Source organism: Protobothrops mucrosquamatus, unplaced genomic scaffold (genome assembly GCF_001527695.2).
Source record: "Protobothrops mucrosquamatus isolate PMUCROS unplaced genomic scaffold, P.Mucros_1.0 scaffold_267, whole genome shotgun sequence".
Classification (NCBI taxonomy): domain Eukaryota; kingdom Metazoa; phylum Chordata; class Lepidosauria; order Squamata; family Viperidae; genus Protobothrops; species Protobothrops mucrosquamatus.
In genome coordinates this window covers 195,982-216,605 of record NW_015386343.1, presented here as the reverse complement: position 1 = coordinate 216,605, position 20,624 = coordinate 195,982, and the positions used below count along the sequence as shown (strand labels likewise).

General features: G+C 37.3%; 1 protein-coding gene across 1 annotated transcript in view; it reads left to right on the top strand.

The window, feature by feature from the left end:
* Positions 1 to 20,624, top strand: part of CDC14A (cell division cycle 14A) — a 69,087-nt gene that overhangs the window by 40,341 nt on the left and 8,122 nt on the right. The window contains exons 6-15 of the mRNA XM_015831603.1: positions 1,157 to 1,223; positions 2,282 to 2,344; positions 3,399 to 3,486; positions 6,086 to 6,316; positions 9,056 to 9,194; positions 12,559 to 12,718; positions 13,844 to 13,953; positions 16,308 to 16,355; positions 18,842 to 18,970; positions 19,597 to 19,921. Coding sequence (XP_015687089.1) covers positions 1,157 to 1,223; positions 2,282 to 2,344; positions 3,399 to 3,486; positions 6,086 to 6,316; positions 9,056 to 9,194; positions 12,559 to 12,718; positions 13,844 to 13,953; positions 16,308 to 16,355; positions 18,842 to 18,970; positions 19,597 to 19,921 — 1,360 coding nt within the window. The remainder of the gene's footprint in view (positions 1 to 1,156; positions 1,224 to 2,281; positions 2,345 to 3,398; positions 3,487 to 6,085; positions 6,317 to 9,055; positions 9,195 to 12,558; positions 12,719 to 13,843; positions 13,954 to 16,307; positions 16,356 to 18,841; positions 18,971 to 19,596; positions 19,922 to 20,624) is intronic.

The window sequence follows — 20,624 nt, the reverse complement described above, 5'->3', positions numbered from 1 at the left end:
CCTTGACTTGCAACCACAATTGGAATTTTGGTCGCTAAACAATGCAGCCATTAAGCGAGCCATCATGTAATTGGACCAAATTTTCAGCCATTTTTGCTACGGTTGTTAAGTATATCACACAGTTAAGCTGCAATCATTGTAAAGGCAAGCCAGTTGCCAAGCATTCAAATCACAATCAGATAACCGCGAGGGTAGTACAACTATTTTGACCAGAAATATTGAGAGCTGTAATATTAATTATGTAATATAAATTTTAGAAATCAATAAAAAACCTAAAATAATATTCATCTAGGTCAGGGGTCTTCAAACTTGGCCCTTTTATGACTTGTGGACTCCAACTCCCAGAAGTCATAAAAGGGCCAAGTTTGAAGACCCCTGATCTAGGTGAATGTAATACAGGCAGTCCTTGACTTACAACCATTCGTTAGTGACTCTTCCAAGTTACAACAACACTGCAAAAAGTGACTAATGACTGTTTTTTCACACTTACGACCGTTGCAGCATCCCCTGTGGTCACATATCAAAAGTCAAATGCTCAGGGTGGTTGTAGTGTGCTGAGGTCATGTTATCAGCCTTTCCAATCTTCTGATGAGCAAAATCAGTGGGGAAGCCAAATGCACTTAACAACCATGTTACTCACTTAACAACTGCAGTGCTTCACAACTGTGACAAGAAAGGTCGTAAAATGGGGCAAATCTCACTTAACAGATTTCTCACTTAACAAAAGTTTTGGGCTCAATTGTCACAAGTCGAGGACTACTGGTTTTTTTTTACGTGTAATCCACCTGTTGTCGTCTATTTTATTTTTATTCAAACTAATGTATGAAAACTGTTATACTAAAATACACTAAAATAATGGGCTTTAGAATAATCCCATTAAATGGGAATCTAAAGTGTGTAGAGATACTGTACAATTTTCCTCCTTTAAAAAAAAATCAGTTACTTCATTTAAAAATAATCCTATTAAACTTTTAAATGAATACCCATTATTTAGTTAGTAGAAGCAACCCCTCTCTACAGATTTAGGCGTATAATTGAACTGTGATATCAAGATTGAATTTTTTAGAAATCTAAAAGCTTGGAGGCCACACGCCACTCACTTCAGTGTTATCGCTGCTTTCTGTTCCTCTGACATGTTAATATTTTCTTTTCATAGGGATGCTTCGTTTGGGAACTGCACATATAATCTATCTATTCTCGACTGTCTACAAGGACTAAAAAAGGTAACATTATAGTGCTTACGTGAAAGGAAATAGCTTCTTAGAAATTTTTCAAGAGTGTAACCCAGGACATTGGTAGGCCAGGATCAGCCTTACTTTCCCTTTCATCCTTCAAGTCAAGTGATAGCTTAGTAATTTTTCAGTAGCTTCAAGTTGGGTGTTTTATGGTTTTCTTTTTTACATGTTTTTTTAAAACCTTTGAGGGCATAATTAAGAATAAAAACAACATAGATTGGGAGGGCAGGGGACTAAGCCTTTTTAAGTGCCCATTTAAGATACCCTAGGTCCTAGGAACATTTTCCAGTCTATGGAAAACATAAAACCAATCAAGGTGCTTTGTTTGAAGCAACCCCAGTTTGTTTTTACTCCCTTTTTATTTTTGAGGGAGGGAGGGTTTGCTTCACAGTATTAACAATATGTGAATATCAGACTGGGACAGAACAAAGAACGTGCAGTATCTAGAGTAGTGAAAATAAATCCTAAAGAAAAATAATTATTTTTCTTATGTCTGTTTTGGCTGCTAGAGAGAAAAGGGGGTTACCATGCAAAACAATGGCACACAATAAAATTCCAGTTTCTTGGGTGTTACGTTCTAACAAGGTGTTAAACCATTTTAGAAAGTGGACTGTTTTTCTTGCCACGCCTCTGGATGGATAATTTCAAAAGTTCCTGATAAGTTTTTTCCCCCCCAAAGCAAGAAGTTTCTAGTTTAAGAAAGAAGCACATACATCTTCTGAATTTAATCATTGGGAGAGATAAAAGGTAGCATCTCTAGCAACATGTTTCTTGTTTCTATTACAGTCTGTTCACTTTTAGTTAGCTATTCTTTCTGGATCCAAATGGAAACATTTGAGTCAAGGTAGTTGGTTTTGCTAAGTCACAAACTGTACAACAACAAGTAACAATCTTGTCTCGATTATAATTATATCAACAGCATAAAAACAGTTTCTAAAGATGTAAAATAAGCATTAATTCAATGTATATTATTTCAGAAGGGACTGGATTCTTTTTTTCTTTTTTTATGAACAGCTTCATGAAAATTTGATACACTTTTTTTCTAGGCCTTACAACATGGATTTGTTGATTTCAAGACATTTGATGCAGATGAATATGAACACTACGAGGTCTGTATATCTTTTAAATGCTGAATTTGCTAATTTACAGATAGGAAATGTGGTGTAGTAGTGATGATTTCTAAATTTGTTGTGTAGGTTTTGAGTTTCTCTATCATAAAAGTACTAAGGAAAAGGAATAAAAGATTAGTTACAATTCCAGCATTATCTGACACCTGAATAAGATAATTTATATAATATTTAATGGTATTAAAAATTCATTGTTGCTACAAATCTAGGAAAATGTATTGGTTGATTAATTCCCAGACCTAGAAAAGACTTACATTTACTTGACAATTAGCTTGTGGAATCTCCTCATTACTTTAGGTTGTACTAGTGTCTGTTTTATTGAGAGAGTGATGTGACATCTCTTAGCCTAATACAATACTTATTAGTACTAAATCTGAAACAATGCTTCAAGAGTATAGTTAAAAATATATATGTATTAAGTCACATTTTTTCAACAAGGAATAATAGGCAGATTAACCAATTGCTATGTAAAATCATTACCTTAAGTAATATTAAGATAATTTGTTAAGTTGACATTTTCAAGCAGTGCTTAAATCTTCAAAATTATTTCCACTTAACTGTGTAATCTTGCTACTAAAAGTATAATGTACAGTGATTTCAACTGACACAGAATCCTACTCATAATTCATTGTTTGATATAAGTGGAGTTACATTTGGTCTTGCAAAAAATTTTAAAGTGCAGGAAGCTGTACTTACAAGGTAAAAATGTTAACTCTGATTGGTTTTAATTATGTATTGTTTTAAACATCGATTTTACAAATGTTAATAATATGGCATACTTCCATTGCCTTTGTGAATTCTGAAAATAAAAGTAATTGTTGGTTCTCTTGATGATTCATCAGTAGAATTAGATGTGTTTTTTTTAATACTAGCAAATTGCCTTGGGTAATTTTTCAGCAAACTGTTTTCCCTGAGTGACATTAATCAGACATTAAAGCAAAGCTACCTTTTAATTAACTTTTCAAAACAAGATGCTATTGAAAAATTGAAAAGATATTTTTTTAAGTATTTTTTTTTCTCCTTTCATTTTCCATAGAGGGTAGAAAATGGTGACTTCAATTGGATTGTCCCTGGAAAATTCTTAGCATTTAGTGGACCACATCCGAAGACCAAGATTGAAAATGGTATTTGTCTTTTTTTTTTTTTTTTTTAGGGATGGTGACGTAGAATTTTGGTTTTGTTTCCTACGGCTAGTCATTGACTATAGTCCAGAGTTGCTATGTTTACCCAAGTAATTACTGTCCACAAGATTTGTTTTGACAAATATTTGATAGCAATTCTGAGCAGCAATTTTGGGTAATATTGAAATCCAGGAAGGAATCTCATGCACAAGAATGCCTTGGGTGTATACAGCTTTTGGACATTATATTGTTTAGGAAACAATAATTGTTTACCAATACTGAAAAATTTAATTTTTAGTATGAAGGCAACTTCGCATTTCCAACAAGTAAAATAGTCCATCTAGGGCACTGGTGGCGAACCTATGGCATGCGTGCCAGAGACGGCACTCAGAGCTCTCTCTGTGGGCATGTGCACCGTTGCCCCAGTAGAGTTCGCCAGAATAGCGAGCACGTGACATTTGGAAGTGACAGGGCAGGAAGTGAGCGAGCAAGTGGCGTTGGCCCCCCGGAGATGGCGATGGACTGGCCCCGGCCACGCTCACTCAGTCTGCCGTGACCACTGCAGCCACGACCCCCCCCCCCCGAGGGCACCACAATGCTGATGCAGCCCTGGCACTTTGCAATAAATAAGTGAGTTTTGGATTGCAGTTTGGGCACTCAGTCTCTAAAAGGTTCACCATCACTGATCTAGGGAGAGTTTGCTTATAGTAGCAAGGTCTGTGTTTTTACCTCCAATTTTTAAAACTTTTCACCTCTTCCCCTTTAAAAATTGCTCTAGAAATACCCTCAAAACTCCAGGGTAGATTTTGAGAAAATGTGGAATTGAGTTCTGTGGAGAACGTAGAACTGTGATGTCCCATAACACAGTTGAATTTCTTTTCTTAAATCCACATTATCCAAGTACACAATTTTGAAATTTTGATCATCATTTTAAGGCCATTGTAATGAAAATCCCTTTCTTTTGCTTGTAATTTTCATCCCCTCTAGTAACCAGTTTCTAAAATCATCATTTATCTTTGTTATGATTAACTCTATTCAAGATAGCTAAAATATATCTGTTTCCCACAAGAAGCTGTTTATTTTTTATACAGTAGCTAATTCCAAAATCTTATAGCCAAAGTCAAATCAAAAGCTTATTTAGCTTTTTTATTTCAAATTCTTTAAGTTCTTAAGCCTATGATTGATTTTTCTTTTGTTCAGAGTTGAAGATAAACTCATTTGACGAAAACATTTTAACCATTTTAAAGCTATTAGATTTGCACCAACAAACTTGAAAATGATGAATAGGCAATTTCTGAAAGTGATTAGGAAGTGAGGTTTGTGACTTCTGGGGAAGATATGGTAAACTGAAGGGGTACAGATGACAACCGTGGTAAAATCAAGAGCCAGCTAGTAGACTAGCTTTTTGTAATTCCTCTCTGGGCAAGGAGAGGACTTGAGATCACCCACAGTTGTTCCTCATGAGGAGACTGCAGGATAGTGATCTCCAATGGATTTAGAGCTCTGGGAGATGAAGGAATAGCCATGTTGCTCAAACCACCCGTCGGAACCTTCAAAGGACACTAGATTTGTATACCTTTTCTAATCACTTTTAGAAATTGCTTTTTAAATGATTTTCAGCTATTAGGAACCTTTGAATCAACGAGTCTGAAAGCACAAAAGAAAGTTTAAATATAAGTTTAAGGATTTTTTTTTAATAAACATCAAAAGGGTAATTAGAACTTTGATTTTGGAAAGTAATCACATGAGGATACTTTATTTTCCAAGGATTAGACACAACGCAGTGTAGCAGATCTATACAAAAACTGCAGCATAATAAAAGATTACAAGGTTGTTGCTGATTTTTGAATGTTTAGAACAACAAAGTTGATATGCACCTGCAATTCCGTGATCACTACCAATTGATTACCCCCCCCACACACACACACAAATATCAGTTTTATCTCAGCCTTATAAAATCAGTGAACATTATCTTAAATATGTATCCATTTTTAAAACAATTTCATTTTGGTACTATTTTAAGAAGTTGTATAAAAAGAAGTGATGGAAATAAAGTATGTGCATGTAAAATTTCATTGTGTTGAATATAGTTAGTTAAAGGAAGAAATAGCAAATCAGTCAAAATAACTATGCCAAATCTCTCTCAAATATTTACAGTTGTATATAGTACTTTTCAAATATTCAAACTTTTTAAAAACTATTATCTGTTTTTCATGGTAACGAAGATTCCACAAAAAAGCTTTCTTCCGGTTTAGAACTAACAAGAAGAAATGACTTCTCCGAATATTAGCTGGAGCCCTTTAATGTTCTGTGATGTTGTTGTTGAAGATCTTTTGGCTATAACACTAAAGCATTCAGCTTTGCAACTTTGAATAGACTTGCTTAATAATATTTGTATTACTAATAGAAGAGAACATCATGATGTTACCTAGTTGGGTAATGAAATGTCTGCAAGAAAACAACCAAGCTCAGAGAGTGCCAGAACCCCTCAATATGTATATTATTTTAAAATAATTTATTTTCAACATATAGTGTTCTTAAGGGTTTGGCTACCTGGAGATGAGAGGGAAACATCCAAGTATTCTCACTCTGCTTGTTGTAGGTTATCCGCTTCATGCACCCGAAGCCTATTTCCCATATTTTAGGAAGCACAACATAACAACCGTCATAAGGCTCAACAAAAAGATTTATGAAGCAAAACGCTTCACAGATGGTGGGTTTGACCACTACGATCTATTCTTCATTGATGGTAGCACCCCAAGTGACAGTATACTGCAACAGTTTTTGAACATCTGTGAGGAAGCAGAAGGTGCTATAGCTGTACACTGTAAAGGTAAGTCTGAATTACAATATTAAATCTGTTCAACATAAAAATAAAAATTAGAATTAAAATTTTTATCCTAATGTATTTGCTGACTTGTATAAATTACTCCAAATCATACATTTTAAAACTCTGGCCTTGCATTGATTTTTTTCCTATCTATGCAGAGCCATTTTTATTCCACTGAGTGATGCTATTGCCTTTTTTTTGGTAAAGATTTCTCTTTAGTATTCTTTAGAATGTTCGGTTCTTATCCATGTGTAAGAATAGTAATGAACTTCCATGATTTGTATGTGGGATGCCTTAACATCTTGAGTCTTCTCCATAATATTTCAATAAAATGATTTCACTTGAAAAACTTGAAAATACAGAGGAAGCAATATCACTTCTTTTTTTCATTAATAACTGACTGTTATTAAAAACATCCTCAGACTGCCTCCATTTGTGTTAGTTAATGATATATAATATATTTAATCAGTGGTGGGATTCAAATACCTGAACAACCAGTTCTCTGCTTGGACGCCATTTCCGGAAGTCCATTCTGAGCCGGGGAGGCTTCCCAGGCCCAGAACGGCACACCAGAAGTGCATGGACGCCACTTCCGGAAGTCTGTTCTGAGCCGGGGAAGCCCCCCAGGCCCAGAATGGCCCACCTGAAGTGTGTGGATGCCATTTCCGGAAGTCCATTCTGAGCTGGGGAAGCCTCCTAGGCCCAGAATAGCCCACTGAAGTGTGTGGATGCCATTTCCGGAAGTCCATTCTGAGCCGGGCAAGCCTCCCAGGCCCAGAACAGCCCACCGGAAGTGCATGGACGCCACTTCCGGAAGTCTCCCCAGCTCAGAACGGACTTCCGGAAGTGGCATCCATGCACTTCCAGCAGTCCGTTCTGGGACTTGTGAAAGGGGCTAGGGCATCAGCCAGTTCACTGAGGTCAACAAAAAAATAGCTACCAGTTATACTAAACCAGTCCAAACCGGCTGAATCCCACCACTCTATTTAATTCATATTCTAACATCTTCACCCTGTTAAATGGTTCCACACATTAAAAGGAAGATACTGATATTAAGGTAGTCCTTGGTTTACAACAGCAATTAGGACCACTAATTGTAAAGTGTGTAGTTGTAAAGTGTGACATCATGTGACTGTGTCACTTAATGATATTAATTCCAGCAATCCTGGGTGACACTGTTAAGTGAGGACCACTCGAGTTGTTAAACAACCTCATGTGGCCACAAGTGCTGACTACCTACCATTGACTTTGCTTGTGGGAAGCTGGCAGGGAAAGTTGGAAATTGCAATCACATATCTGTGGCTTGTTGCAACATTGTAGCCATGAGCTGGGCGATAAGTACTCAGATCATGATTATGCGACTGCAGGTATGCTACAACGACTGGAACTCCAAGGATCCATTGTAAGTCCCCTTCATTCAGTGCCATCTTAACTTTGAATGCTCAGTCAATTAATGGTTGTAACCTGAGAACCAGCCATGCAGATCTAGCTCTGCAAATGCTTTTGATTTGACATTTGTAGGAAATAGGGCTACACAACCCCTTGGGAAGATAATTTCAGAGAGGGACCTCGGAGTCCTAGTGGACAATCACCTAAATATGAGCCAGCAGTGTGCTGCAGCTGCCATAAAGGCCAACACAGTGCTAGGCTGCATTAACAGAGGGATAGAATCAAGATCACGTGAAGTGTTAATACCACTTTACAATGCCTTGGTAAGGCCACACTTGGAATACTGCATCCAGTTTTGGTCACCGCGATGAAAAAAAGATGTTGAGACTTTAGAAAGAGTACAGAGAAGAGCAACAAAGATGATTAGGGGACTGGAGGCTAAAGCATATGAGGAACGGCTGCTGGAATTGGGTATGTCTAGTTTAATGAAGAGAAGGACGAGGGGGGACATGATAGCAGTGTTCCAATATCTCAGGGGCTGCCATAAAGAAGAGGGAGTCAAGCTATTTTCCAAAGCGCCTGGAGGCAGGACAAGAAGCAACGGGTGGAAACTGATCAAGGAGAGAAGCAATCTAGAACTAAGGAGAAACTTCCTGACAGTGACAACAATTAACCAGTGGAACAACCTGCCTCCAGAAGCGGTGAATGCTCCAACACTGGAAGTTTTTAAGAAGAGACTGGACAGCCATTTGTCTGAAATGGTATAGGGTTTCCTTCCTGAACTTTACTATTATTATTATTATTATTATTATTATTATTATTATTATTATTATTATTATTATTATTATTATTATTATTATTATTACTTTTCCGAATCAACATCTTGGAGGATCAAGTCAAAGCCTGGAATGCTTAAAGTACACCACCTTCATTTTGGAAGTATCTTCTGTGCATGGATATACCTCAGAAGATCATGATAAAAGGACTTGAGTCAATTTGGTCAAATCAGCAGGAGCTATGGCTCCATCAGTGTTCTAATTTATAGCACTAGAAAAAAACCCCAATATACCTGAGTTCTGTAGAACAAGGAAGTGAAATGTTCTAGATTATCCCCATCGGGAATAGAAAAGGCCCCAGTGGTTAAAACAAACATAAATCAAGCTGTATAGAATATACAGGTTATTTTTCCTTTAATAGAGCTATGACATTTCTCGTCTCGTTTGACTATGAATTTTGTAAAACCTGAGTCCTAGAAACAAATATTTAGAATATATTTTGCATTGTTCAGTGCCAAATATTCAGCTGTTGGATCTCTAAACATTCAATGTTTATGTCTTTTTTTCATTAATGTAGCTGGGCTAGGAAGAACAGGAACACTGATTGCTTGTTACATAATCAAACACTATAAATTTACCCATTCTGAAGCCATTGCCTGGATACGAATGTGTCGGCCAGGTTCTATTATTGGACCCCAGCAACACTTCCTTGAAGAGTAAGTATAAGAACTACATTAGTCATATAATAGATGCTCCAGGATATGTTCTTTCCCCCACCTGTACTGCTTAATAAATATTTATTAAGGCCACAAAACATGGTAATTTTGGGGGGAACTCCCTCTACCGAACTGTGTACATTATTTTTATTATACAGTTTAATGAGTCCTGGAAAAGGTGTGTATAATATTACACTGCCACTGTAATGTTTTATGTTATTCAGTTTATTGTATTACTCATGTCTCAATATGCCGTTTTTAAAAGAGTTCCAGGAATCAGTTAAGTATTTGGAAAATGTTTGCCCCTTCTCTTGGTTTTGTTGCCTGAGCATATCTTAACAAGTTACTTCCCCTTGTCAATATTTTGTGCTTTTTTTGTCAACTGTATCTCAATCTAATCCTCAAAAGAGAGCATCGGGATCTAATTAAAGTTCATTTGTAACTCTGCAACTTTTGTTTGAGGCCGGCTAATATTTTTCATCTGCCTTTGGAGAAACAGGAGAAAAAAATGCATTCATTAACTTTGCTAAAAGTAGCTAAAGGTGTGGAAAAGCTGACAATTAGCAAGGCTGCCTATCTGTGGTGCTAATTGGTATGGATCAGATCAAGCCATCTGGTTTGCACTATGGGATGTATGGCAGTGGCAATGAACATCTGATAGTTATGTCTTAGTGATAAAAATTGATTTAGTGCATCAACAAAATGCAGGATCCCCCCCCACAGCGTGACTAGGGTGCACATACATGCTATAAATACATCACCCAAGGATGAAATTCGCACAGGGCTTTCTGATTTTATACCAGTACTTTAATATTGTAATACTATAATCTACTGTAATATTGCCCAGGTATTCCTTCAGGGTGAATTGCTAAGAGCCATATAAAATGAAGCATGAGGTGTGAGGAATGCCTCCAAACTGTTCAAGTGTTATTGCCTATTGTTTCATACTTAACAAGGTAGCGAACGCCCTTCCTTCAAAATAATTATTGAAATAAGGCATCCTTTTTTCTTTCTTTTTGTACATGATCATGTATGAAATGGTTTGGAACAATATAGATCAGGGGTAGGCAACCTTGGCTCTTTTATGACTCGTGGACTTCAACTCCCAGAATTCCTGAGCCGGCATGGTTGAAGTCCACGAGTCATAAAAGAGCCCAGGTGGTCTACCCCTGATATAGATAGACCAATATAGACTAGTGTTCCTCAACTGTGGCAACTTTAAGATGGATACGCTTCAACTCTTAGAATTCCCTAGCCAGCATTGTAGCATTGTGACAAATGCAGAGCATTATGCCTGTGGTTTGTGCCCTCTGTGGCAACAAGGGACCAGAGATGGGGCTTGGGGGGGGGACACTGCTTCATGATGGTTATGCCAGGGGTTAGGGATTTCCTGGAGTTGTTCACCCTGTTCTCTGTGCTGGTTTATATCAGTGCCTTGTTCCTCCAGAGAACTATTGGCAAGCTGCTTTTGGTGAGAGCAGGGCAGACAATTTTGCAATATCTTCTCAGTCCAATGGAGGTTAAAATAGCAAAGCTCAGTATAACAGTAGAAAGGCAACTTTCAGTCAAGAGCAGGCAGGATAAATTGTGAAAAATAATTATTTGGGTCCATTATTGATTTGAGATTTATGGGTTTGTTTCCTGTATGCAAGCGTTGCAGATTAACCATCGAAACCTTTTTTTTTCTGCCATAGGTTAGATTTTTGTATTGAAGTTTCTTCTATATTCCTTGCTATGCTATTACAAACTGTCTTTGTCTCTAATTTTTTGACATTCATTGCCTTGAACCCCTTGTTTTGTTATCGGTGATAGTCATCATAGTGGGCTTTAAAAAAATAATTAAGGCAGAAGAGTGGGATTTTTTTTATATTAAAAAAATTGGACTGAGGCATACGATACTTTGCAGTTAAAACAGTGATACTGCTGCTCAGTAGGTGATACTGCTCTGGATTAACAACCATTAACAATCTTTGAAGTCAGTTTAACAATAACCTCCCCAACCTAACTTTGAAAGAGGTGTCCCTATCCACCAATGTACGGGTAAAATCATTCTAAGCAAGCATAAACTTCACTGATTCTTGCAAGGACTTTTTTTTCCTGATTTATGTGTTTATGATACACATTCAGCAATTTTTTTCTAGGAGTTAGCTTGGCTTGCCTTATTTAATTTTATTGCATGTTAGTTTCCTTCCGAGGATACTGTTTTCATCTTTCTAATCCTATTCTATTTCATAGTCATTAATCTCCCAACAGGAATTTTTGTCTGAATTTAAATATAGGGGTGACAGTTTATTTCTGCCTACTGCCACAGCTGTCATATTTAATTATCTAGTTAGGCAAAACTGGTGGGAAAGATTGCTTATGAATGAGAGGAGCAAAATTTAGCACATACATGTAAGGAGAGAAGAAAACAAATTAAAGAAAGGGTTGCTGCTGATATATTTAACTCTATAAGAATTTTTTTTAAAAAGGTAAAGGTTTGCCCTGCCAGTCTTGACTGACTGTAGGGGGTGTTGCTCATCTCCGTTTCCTAACCAAGAGAGCCAGCATTGCCCAAAGATGCTTTCATAGTCATGTGGCTGTACGCCAAGATGCATCGAACGCTGTTACCTTCTCACCAAAGTAGTATCTATTTATCTACATGTGTTTGCATGCTTTCAAATTGCTAGGTTGGGAGGAGCTGGGGCAAGAACAGAAGCTTACCCCATCACATAGTACTTGGGTCTCTGCCAACCTTCTAGTCGACAAGCCCAGCACCTTAACCATTAACTCACCAAACCCCCTTTCTATAAGAATGGGCTTTGTAAATAAGATTCAGTTGTTGTGTTGACTGCTGGTTTTACAAACCACAATCTCTTTCATGTGTTAGTTTCAAACGTCTACTCAGGGGTAGGCAAACTTGGCTCAGGAATTCTGGGAGTTGAAGTCCACGAGTCATAAAAGAGCCAAGGTTGCCTATACCCCTGGTCTAAGTGGACATTTTCTTACCTGCAATATCCCCAAATGCTGCCCAGAGAATATCCAAAATAAGCATTTTAGGAGTTCTTGGTGCTCTCAGAGCTTGATGGTATTGTTGCATCTGAGGATGTCACCTAAATTTGGATAATTAAAAAGTCTGCAAGAAAACAACCAAGCTCAGAGAACACTAAGGACCTCTTATTTCGACCCTGACCTACAAATGCTCTCCTCTAGCGATAAATATTTTAATTATAAGGGCCAAAGTCTTAACTAGATCATCCAATAATTGTGTGAGATTGCACAGATTTAAAGATTGGAAAGGCACATATTTTGAAAGAAAGCCACGCCTCATCTTCTATAGTACAATACCACTGATACTAATTTTATTTCTGGTCCTATTGAACAGAAAACAGTCGATGTTGTGGATCCACGGCGACATATTCCGAACTAAACAGAAAACAAAAGAAGTAGATGAAGATAGTTTGAGCAAAGTTTTATCTGGCTTCGATGAGATTTCTATCAGTGGAACTTCAACTAGAATTGAAAATTTGGATAAATATAGAGAGGTAAAGTTGCACTGGAATAATCTCCAATCATACCCAAAGAACATGTCAATAATTTCAGAAATAAAATATTTGAAGTTTATCACAACAGCGTAATATATTCAAAATGTTTGACTGTATATATAGTATACTTGTGTTGTTGTAACCCTTCTAATAAAAGAGGTCAGTATGATTATTGAAATAGCAAATTGCAGGACTTGGCCAAGAAAGAATAAAGGACAAGATGGAACGCAATGGTATCCCACGCAAACATGATAGGTTCAATCGCCCTTTGCCAAAACTACAGTCTAAAATAGGTGTTTTGGTGACTATGTTTCCTAAGAAAATTAATTAGTGTCGTCACATCAACAATGACTTATTTTCCTCCTTTGTAACTTGATTCCTGACATAATATAACTTTGGTTTAATTTAAGCCAAAGGTTTCACTCCAAGGGGCAAGGTAAAGAAGTAGAAGGCAAAAATGTTCTCACTTGTCAATGTTAAAAGTTTTCCTGCTATTTTAAAGAGGTGTGGAAAGAATCGGTGTGATTATTTATTAAATTTATTTTATATTTATACCCCACCATTTTTCTGCAAGTTTAAGATGGCATACAAATGGTGGGGTAGCTTGGATTAAGAGAAAGTGATTGGCCCATGGTCACCCAGAACTCTGTGATCAGCTGTGGACTTGCAGCTGGTTTTTTTCCCCCCACTTACAGTCACCACCTTAACTATAAAGTTTTGGCCAGCCTCCCACCAGTAACCCTGTTAAAAGAAGGAAAGCATGTAGGTGCTCACGCTACATTGTGCTTTTTGACCTTCAGCCGTATGGAAATCTGGGACAAGTTAAACTCCCCATTGCTTAAATATGTAGTACTTTTATTATTAAAGTATTTCCTTTCCAACAATTTCCCTTCAGTATATTGTGTACGCATTCACAGTTAAGTTTGACTTGGTTGTGTTATTCCTTTTTTTTTTTTTTTGCTTGAAATATTTTCATAGTGATAAATGCTCTTGGTAAGTTGTCAGGAGTCAAAATAATGAGAGAGAAAGAAAAAAAAACCTGTGGTGATTCTTGTGTCATAGATTTTGTTCTCGAAATGTGTTTTTTTTTTTTTTTTTTTAAAGTAAATTATTTCTGTTTTCCAGAATGATTTGGAAGAAGATTCAGAAACTAAGAGTGACTTGACTCAGGGAGATCAACTCCGTGCCTTAAAACTTCAGAGGCAGCCACGTTCAGCTACAACAGGAGCTCTTAGGTAATCTATTCAGACCTGAATGCTTCTGTACTAATATTGAATTTTTTATTTTTATTTTAAAAAAATCACACTGAAATTTTTTACTTTTCTAATGATTTAGGACAGGGGTAGGCAACTTTGGCTCTTTTATGACTCGTGGACTTCAACTCCCAGAATTCCTGAGCCAGCATGGCTGGCTCAGGAATTCTGGGAGTTGAAGTCCACGAGTGATAAAAGAGCCAAGGTTGCCTACCCCTGATCTAGGGTATGGTTATAGCATCCTTCCACAGTACATTTATAAATTTGATCAGCTGCTAAAGCATACTAGAAGTGGCTACTGCTTGCTATACAAGTAGTTCCCGATTTATGACTGTTTGAAATTACGACGTGCTTTAAAAAGCGACTTATGGCTGATCCTTGCACTTATAATCATCACAGCGTCCCCAGAGTCAGGTGATCTAGTTTGGGCACTTGACAACTGGCATGTATGTATGACGGTTGCAACATCTTGGGGTCATTTGATCGCCATTTACAACCTTCCGGGGGGGAGGGGGGAAGGGGAGCAAAGTCAACGGGAGAAGCCAGATTTGCTTAACAGACATATACCCGCTTAACGACTGTGGTGATTCGCTTACAGTGGCCAAAAAAAGGTTGTAAAATTGGGTGTGACTCACTTAACCATTTAGTGAGCCACTTTAGTGATAGAAGTTCTGATCCCATTTGTGATTGTACGTCGAGGACTGCCTATAATGACAAAAAGGAATGTATTTGTCCATAAGATTATCAGGGAGATAAGCCTCTATTGGCAATCCTCATGACATTTATAAAGTTGTAGCAGTCCATTAGACTGTGGAGTACTATTTCTTTTGTCCTTATATTCCATGAAGGTCACCCCCCAAAAAATCAGGCTGCCTTTTTAATAAAGTTCAGAATAAGTTTGGTTGCTTAATAGTCATATTGTGGTCAGAGGCCCTATAAGAGCAAGATGAATTGAAAGAGATGCTAGAAAAGCTTTGTAAAATTCTGAGGCAGCTGAAACAAGGCATATGCTTCCAGATTATTGATGCATCGGTTCTGTACCAGTAATTATGGTTCCTTCCTTTCCAGCTAAGGTTTTTACATCAGTTGATTATTTTTGCTGCAATTGTTGATAATTATCAATTTTTTTCAACCCAACAGAATTTTGGAAAGAAATTATACAAAGGGACTCTCGGTTCATAAACAAAACTCTACGAAAGATGAATGAAATACAGCAAAATTTACTATGAGGGGGGTGGAGGAAAAAGTTGACTGAAATGGTTCAGAAAAGTCTGCAGAAGAAAAGAATATAATCCTCCAGGGTGTTCCTAAGACAGTGATGGCGAACCTTTTAGAGATCGAGTGCCCAAACTGCAACCCAAAACCACTTATGCATCGTTGGGTGCCGGGTGGATGTGGCCCATTGGCTAGGTGTGGCCCATTGGCTGGATGTAGCCCATTGGCTGGGCGTGCCCATTGGCTGGGCGTGGCTGCGGTGGTAACAACAGACTGGGTGGGACTAAAAAGTTCAATCAATTCCAAATTTGCAAGATTTTTTTTCCCGTGAGAAGTTGAAATTGACTGATTGAACCTTTTTTTTTTTTGCACATGGCGGCGGAGGCCTAAAGCGAAAAGGTTTTATAAAATCCAGCTGAAGGCCTAGGACTGGGGCGACGGTGCGCGTGCCCACAGAGAGGGCTCTGAGTGCCGCCTCTGGCACCCGTGCCATAGGTTCGCTACCACTGTCCTAAGAGGAAGGCAGTTGGGCAAGGACTTGCAGATGCAATGTAGTACTTTGATACACAGAAGAAAATGCAGATCCTCCTATAACTACTGATGTTGAGGAGGCTGGAGAGAATTCCAAAATAAGAGCATGGAGTGATGGGAATTGTAATTCAATTGCATGTATGACCTTCTTCATGTTAGGATCATTGAAGAGAATCCTATTTTGAGTACCAGGTTATGTAAACGACAGTGTGTGAGCACCAAGCCTGAAGATTTTTTTATTGATGGCACTGTCTTGCCAATTCCTTCCATAGGGAGATGGATTCAGCCAATTTCCAGTCTTCATGAGCAATGGTAGAAATAATTTCCTTTTAAGGAAGACATCTGCTAGATTCAGAGAGGGATCTGGGTGACACTCTAGTATTTATGTATTTGTTATTTATTTATTGACATATTTACTTACTTAATTGCCTGCCTGCTTGCTTGACTGCTTTTCTGAATTTGTGGGATATGTGTTTAATTTAGTGTATTAGATTGTTGGGCAAGTAAATATCAGCTATATAAATTCAGTAATATATAACATATCCCTTTTAGTTTGATACTTCTGATGTAAAATATTATTGACTTTTTAGGTTAGAAGATATGAAGACACATGTCAGATCCATATCCCAGCCTTTCAGGTATTTGTTTTGATTGTTTAGAAAAAAGCAAGTTCATTTATAGAAGCCTTCTGAATTTTTGCTGTTGCAATAATAATTATGTAATTATGTAATTATTACATATTACTAGTAATTACTAAATATTACTAAATAGAATAGTGCTGTGATTGTAAAAGCCGTTCACCATGTTAAATTTGTAGATCAAAGAATGGTTTTGGAATTCATTCTTACTAATAATATTTCATAACCTTACTAACAAGGCTGCGAAATAGCAAACATTTTTATTTGTGATCCCATGCAACCTTGCTTGTGGATAAACTGGGTCCAAACATGTATAGCACACGACACATGTCTATTTCCTATTCTTTAAGACTTCAGTGGGCAAAAATTAAATTTTGGAAAACTATTTTACATTTAGCTTCATGGCTTGATATGTAGTTCTTCATAGGTAAAACTATACTAATATTTAAAGCAAATTGAACTATCTCACTGAAGCCTGACTTATATAATCGCAGTATACTAGCACTGATACATTTCCATGGGGCGAGTTACCTTTTGAAGATGTATGGGACTTTGGATTCAGTTCCAAAAAAGTGTTCCAGAGGAAGCAAATTTGCATTATTTGTCACTTGTCTGCAGCCCCTTAGAGCAGCTGTCTTTTCCTGAAAACTATTGGCAGCAATTTAAAAACTAAACGTTGTGAGGGAGACAGCCTCAAATACCTGCCAGGAGAAAACTGCTTTGAGCTGAGGCAGAAATGCCAACATTAAGGAAGGCTAACCTTAAGGATGGGATGCAATTTAAAGGTACAGTGGTACCTTGGTACTCAACTGCTTTGAAACTCATCGAATTTGGTACTCAGTGCATTTTGACATGAACATTTTGTCCTGGTACTCATTGTTTGTTTGGTACTTAATTGCACAAGCTAGAACTTGTTGTTGTTGGCTGCCTTGTGACTCACTACATTATTCCTTATAGGAAAAATGTGTTAAGTATTCATAGTTTTTGCTACTCGCTGCACCTCCTGGAACCAATTAATGATGAGTACCAAAGATACCACTATATAAATCAGCTTTCTCAATTGTCTGCAGATATTATGGATTTGGAGTTAGATATTCAGAACAAGCCTGGTTAATTCAATAGCAGGTTCATTCTTTGAAATACTTCCGAAATTTCAAGTCAGAGGTGTTTTCATGCAAATTGCATTACGGAAGTATAAAGCTGGGTGCTACGAATCTTTGAATGATTTTCAGGCCATCCTTTTTAGGAAGAGGTGCAGTTGGCTAACTAGAAATATAAAATATATTTCTAACCACCTTCTCTGTTACCAAATTCTGTTACTACAAAATTGAAAAAGCATGTCCAAACTGTTGATTTAAGTCTTTAAAAAAACCTCAGATTCTACACATAACCTATACTTCAATCCATTATTCATCCATTTTGAGGATCATGTGTTTCAGTTTGTTTATCCTAATTCCAGGGCATTTATACTATGTTAGGGGTTTCCACTATTTTTCAAAGAATTCGTTACAAGATGGAGAAAAGAGAGAGAGATTTATTATCAACCTATTAATGGCACTTTCTCCCACCTCTTTAAATGATTTCATGCAGAACCTGAATAGCAGAGATGATTAGCAGAGCCTCAGTGATTTTACATTCCAGAGGCAAAAATATAGGGTAGCGGTGCCTTAGTGGGGAAGACCAGCAAACAAGTCAATACAGAAATTCAGAGATGGATCATTTGCCGCTAAATTTCAAACATGATTGCAATCAAAATAGTCACTTTTGAAATGGATATTCAGTGATGTATCTGTTAACTTTCTGATTTGGGGGGGGTTGCCTTGTAAAATGAAATAAAAAATAGGAAATAATTAGGGGGGGAAATCAAAACATTGGAATTAGCATGTGCATTTGGTACTGAAAAGTAATAACATCTGCAAGAGGCTGCGCTTATATTTTAAGAATCTATTTTACCACATAGGCATCCACAATTTTAAATGAATATATAATGTTCAAAACAGAAATTGTGGGGGAACATACTTATGCAATAAACCTCCATGCTGTTCACTGCTTGAAATTTGTACCCAAAGGTTCATATGTAGCTTTCTTCAAATATGAAAGACTTTTTCAGTTATATTCTTCTTTAGAGACACTCCTGAATTACGTCAAAATTTTATTTACAGTCCAAGACCAAATACGAGCCCTGAAAAGTACCCAAAGGATAGGAAGATCCATTGGCACAGTGTTCTGATTCACACACAGAACTGTGCTCATAGAATAAAATATTTTCCTGTTCCTCCATAAGGTTTTACTGTGTCCAGGCATCTTTAGATCCCAGTTGTAGAAGACACAATTCATCATATGCAAACCCTGAGGAAGTTTTAATATTTACTTATGTAAATATTTATATTCAGTGATCCAGGTATGAAAACTAAATGAAGGATAGAAAAGTAAATATTGTTTCAATCATATGAACATATTTTTGCCTCCTATTGGTATATTTTCAGATTGAATACAGCAGCTCTCTCTCAAGGGTCCATATCTCCTTTGAAAGCCACCAAAGTTATGGTTTCGGCATCACCTGCAGCAAAGAGAATAAATAGACATGCTCCATCTTCAGTTCCAAATTTTAAAAGGTATTTTTTTTAACTCTGCTATGTCTTTTAGCTTTTGGGAAGAGGGAGTATAGGAACAAATACTATATTTTTCCATTTGCAATTGGGATTTCTTGTGTGAGAAATCTAAGGTATTCTGGATGTAACTTTAAATGATGTAACTTTAAATACTTGCTTCAGATACCTTAGTTTGACTATGGGAATAAGTGTCTGTGAGCACTAATAAAATTACATTCATGTCATCCCATTGATCTCATATTAAAAGAGCTACATGCATGTTTTTCAAAATAATTCCTCCCATACTGGCCTACACCAGCTTATAGAAACCTAAAGGAAATCCCCTTCAAATAACAAATGTTAAAAATAGCCAACAAGAAAAGTGTTGCATAAAGTTCCAGCATCGCTGGAGATTACCTCTATGTATTTCTTCAAAGCACTGCAATTATTTTGCAACTGTTCTTTATCCTAAGATGTTCCCAATGGTTTCCCCATTAAGTTACCGAAAGAATTAAGCTGTATGTTGCCACCATTTAACATCGAGAAAGTGATTTTTCTCCTCAGTGCCTTTTAAAGCATGTCTTGCATTGATCATCACATGTGCGTACGTTTTGTGTGTCTTTTTTACCCCACGTGTGTTTTCCATTCAGCTTTTCCATAAACTCCAGGTTAGCCAGTTCTCTAGGGAACCTGCATGCTGCTTCAGATGATGCTGAGAGCAAACTGACATTATCATCCTCTAGGACAGGTTATTCTGTAAGCCAACTCTCCAGTCATTTGAATGGCAGTGCCCTGTTGCCTGCCGGAAATTATCATGAGCTGAACAACAACCTGTACAACAGGAGAGGCAATAGCACTACCAACCTCAACAACTATGTCAATTCTCCCAACGTCCTGGCAGAGGAGTACAACACCTTCAGATCTTTTACGGGGCTCGCTGCTTCTTCAGCAAGATACCTGAGTCGATCAATTCCTGTAAGTTCACAGTTCAGCAGCCCTTTCGGAGACCTTATAGACCTTCCCTTCAACCAAAGCTTTCTCCACACAGTTTTCTTCTAACAATTCTTTAGAACCTTCTTTCCTGGTCTTTTTTCTCATTTATGATCTCTTCCTCTTGCGCAACTCGTATCTTACTATCTCAATCAAAAACCAATCAGCTACTTTTTGTTGTGGTTTCTTGGACACTTCGGGGGGGAAAAAAGATAATTGTTCCATTCTCTAATATTTGTAGTGTCTTCCATGAGTGCACCTTCCTTTTTATATCCATTTCAGCTCGTTGTAGTACAATGCGGAAAGTGTCAGATGTTCCTATTGGTACAAGGTTATTGTTGGGTTTTTTTTTTAAAATACATGCAAAGAGCATGGAGAGATTCAATAGGATTTTGAATTATCTAAGTTAGAAGAATTAATTACATTGTTTCCTGCCTAAGCAGGGCATTGGACTAGAAGACCTCCAAGGTCCCTGTTATTCTAATTCTAATTTATATAGATAGTTTTTGTTTGATAACCACTCATTCAGTGACCGTTCAAAGTTGTGACAGTGCTGAACAAGTGGTACTTATAATCAGTCCTCAAAATTCAAAGTTCCAGCTATTAGAGCACCCCTGCAGTCCAGGGTTGCAATACAGGCATTTGGCAACCAGCTCATATGATGGTTGCAGCATCCTGCTGTCATGTG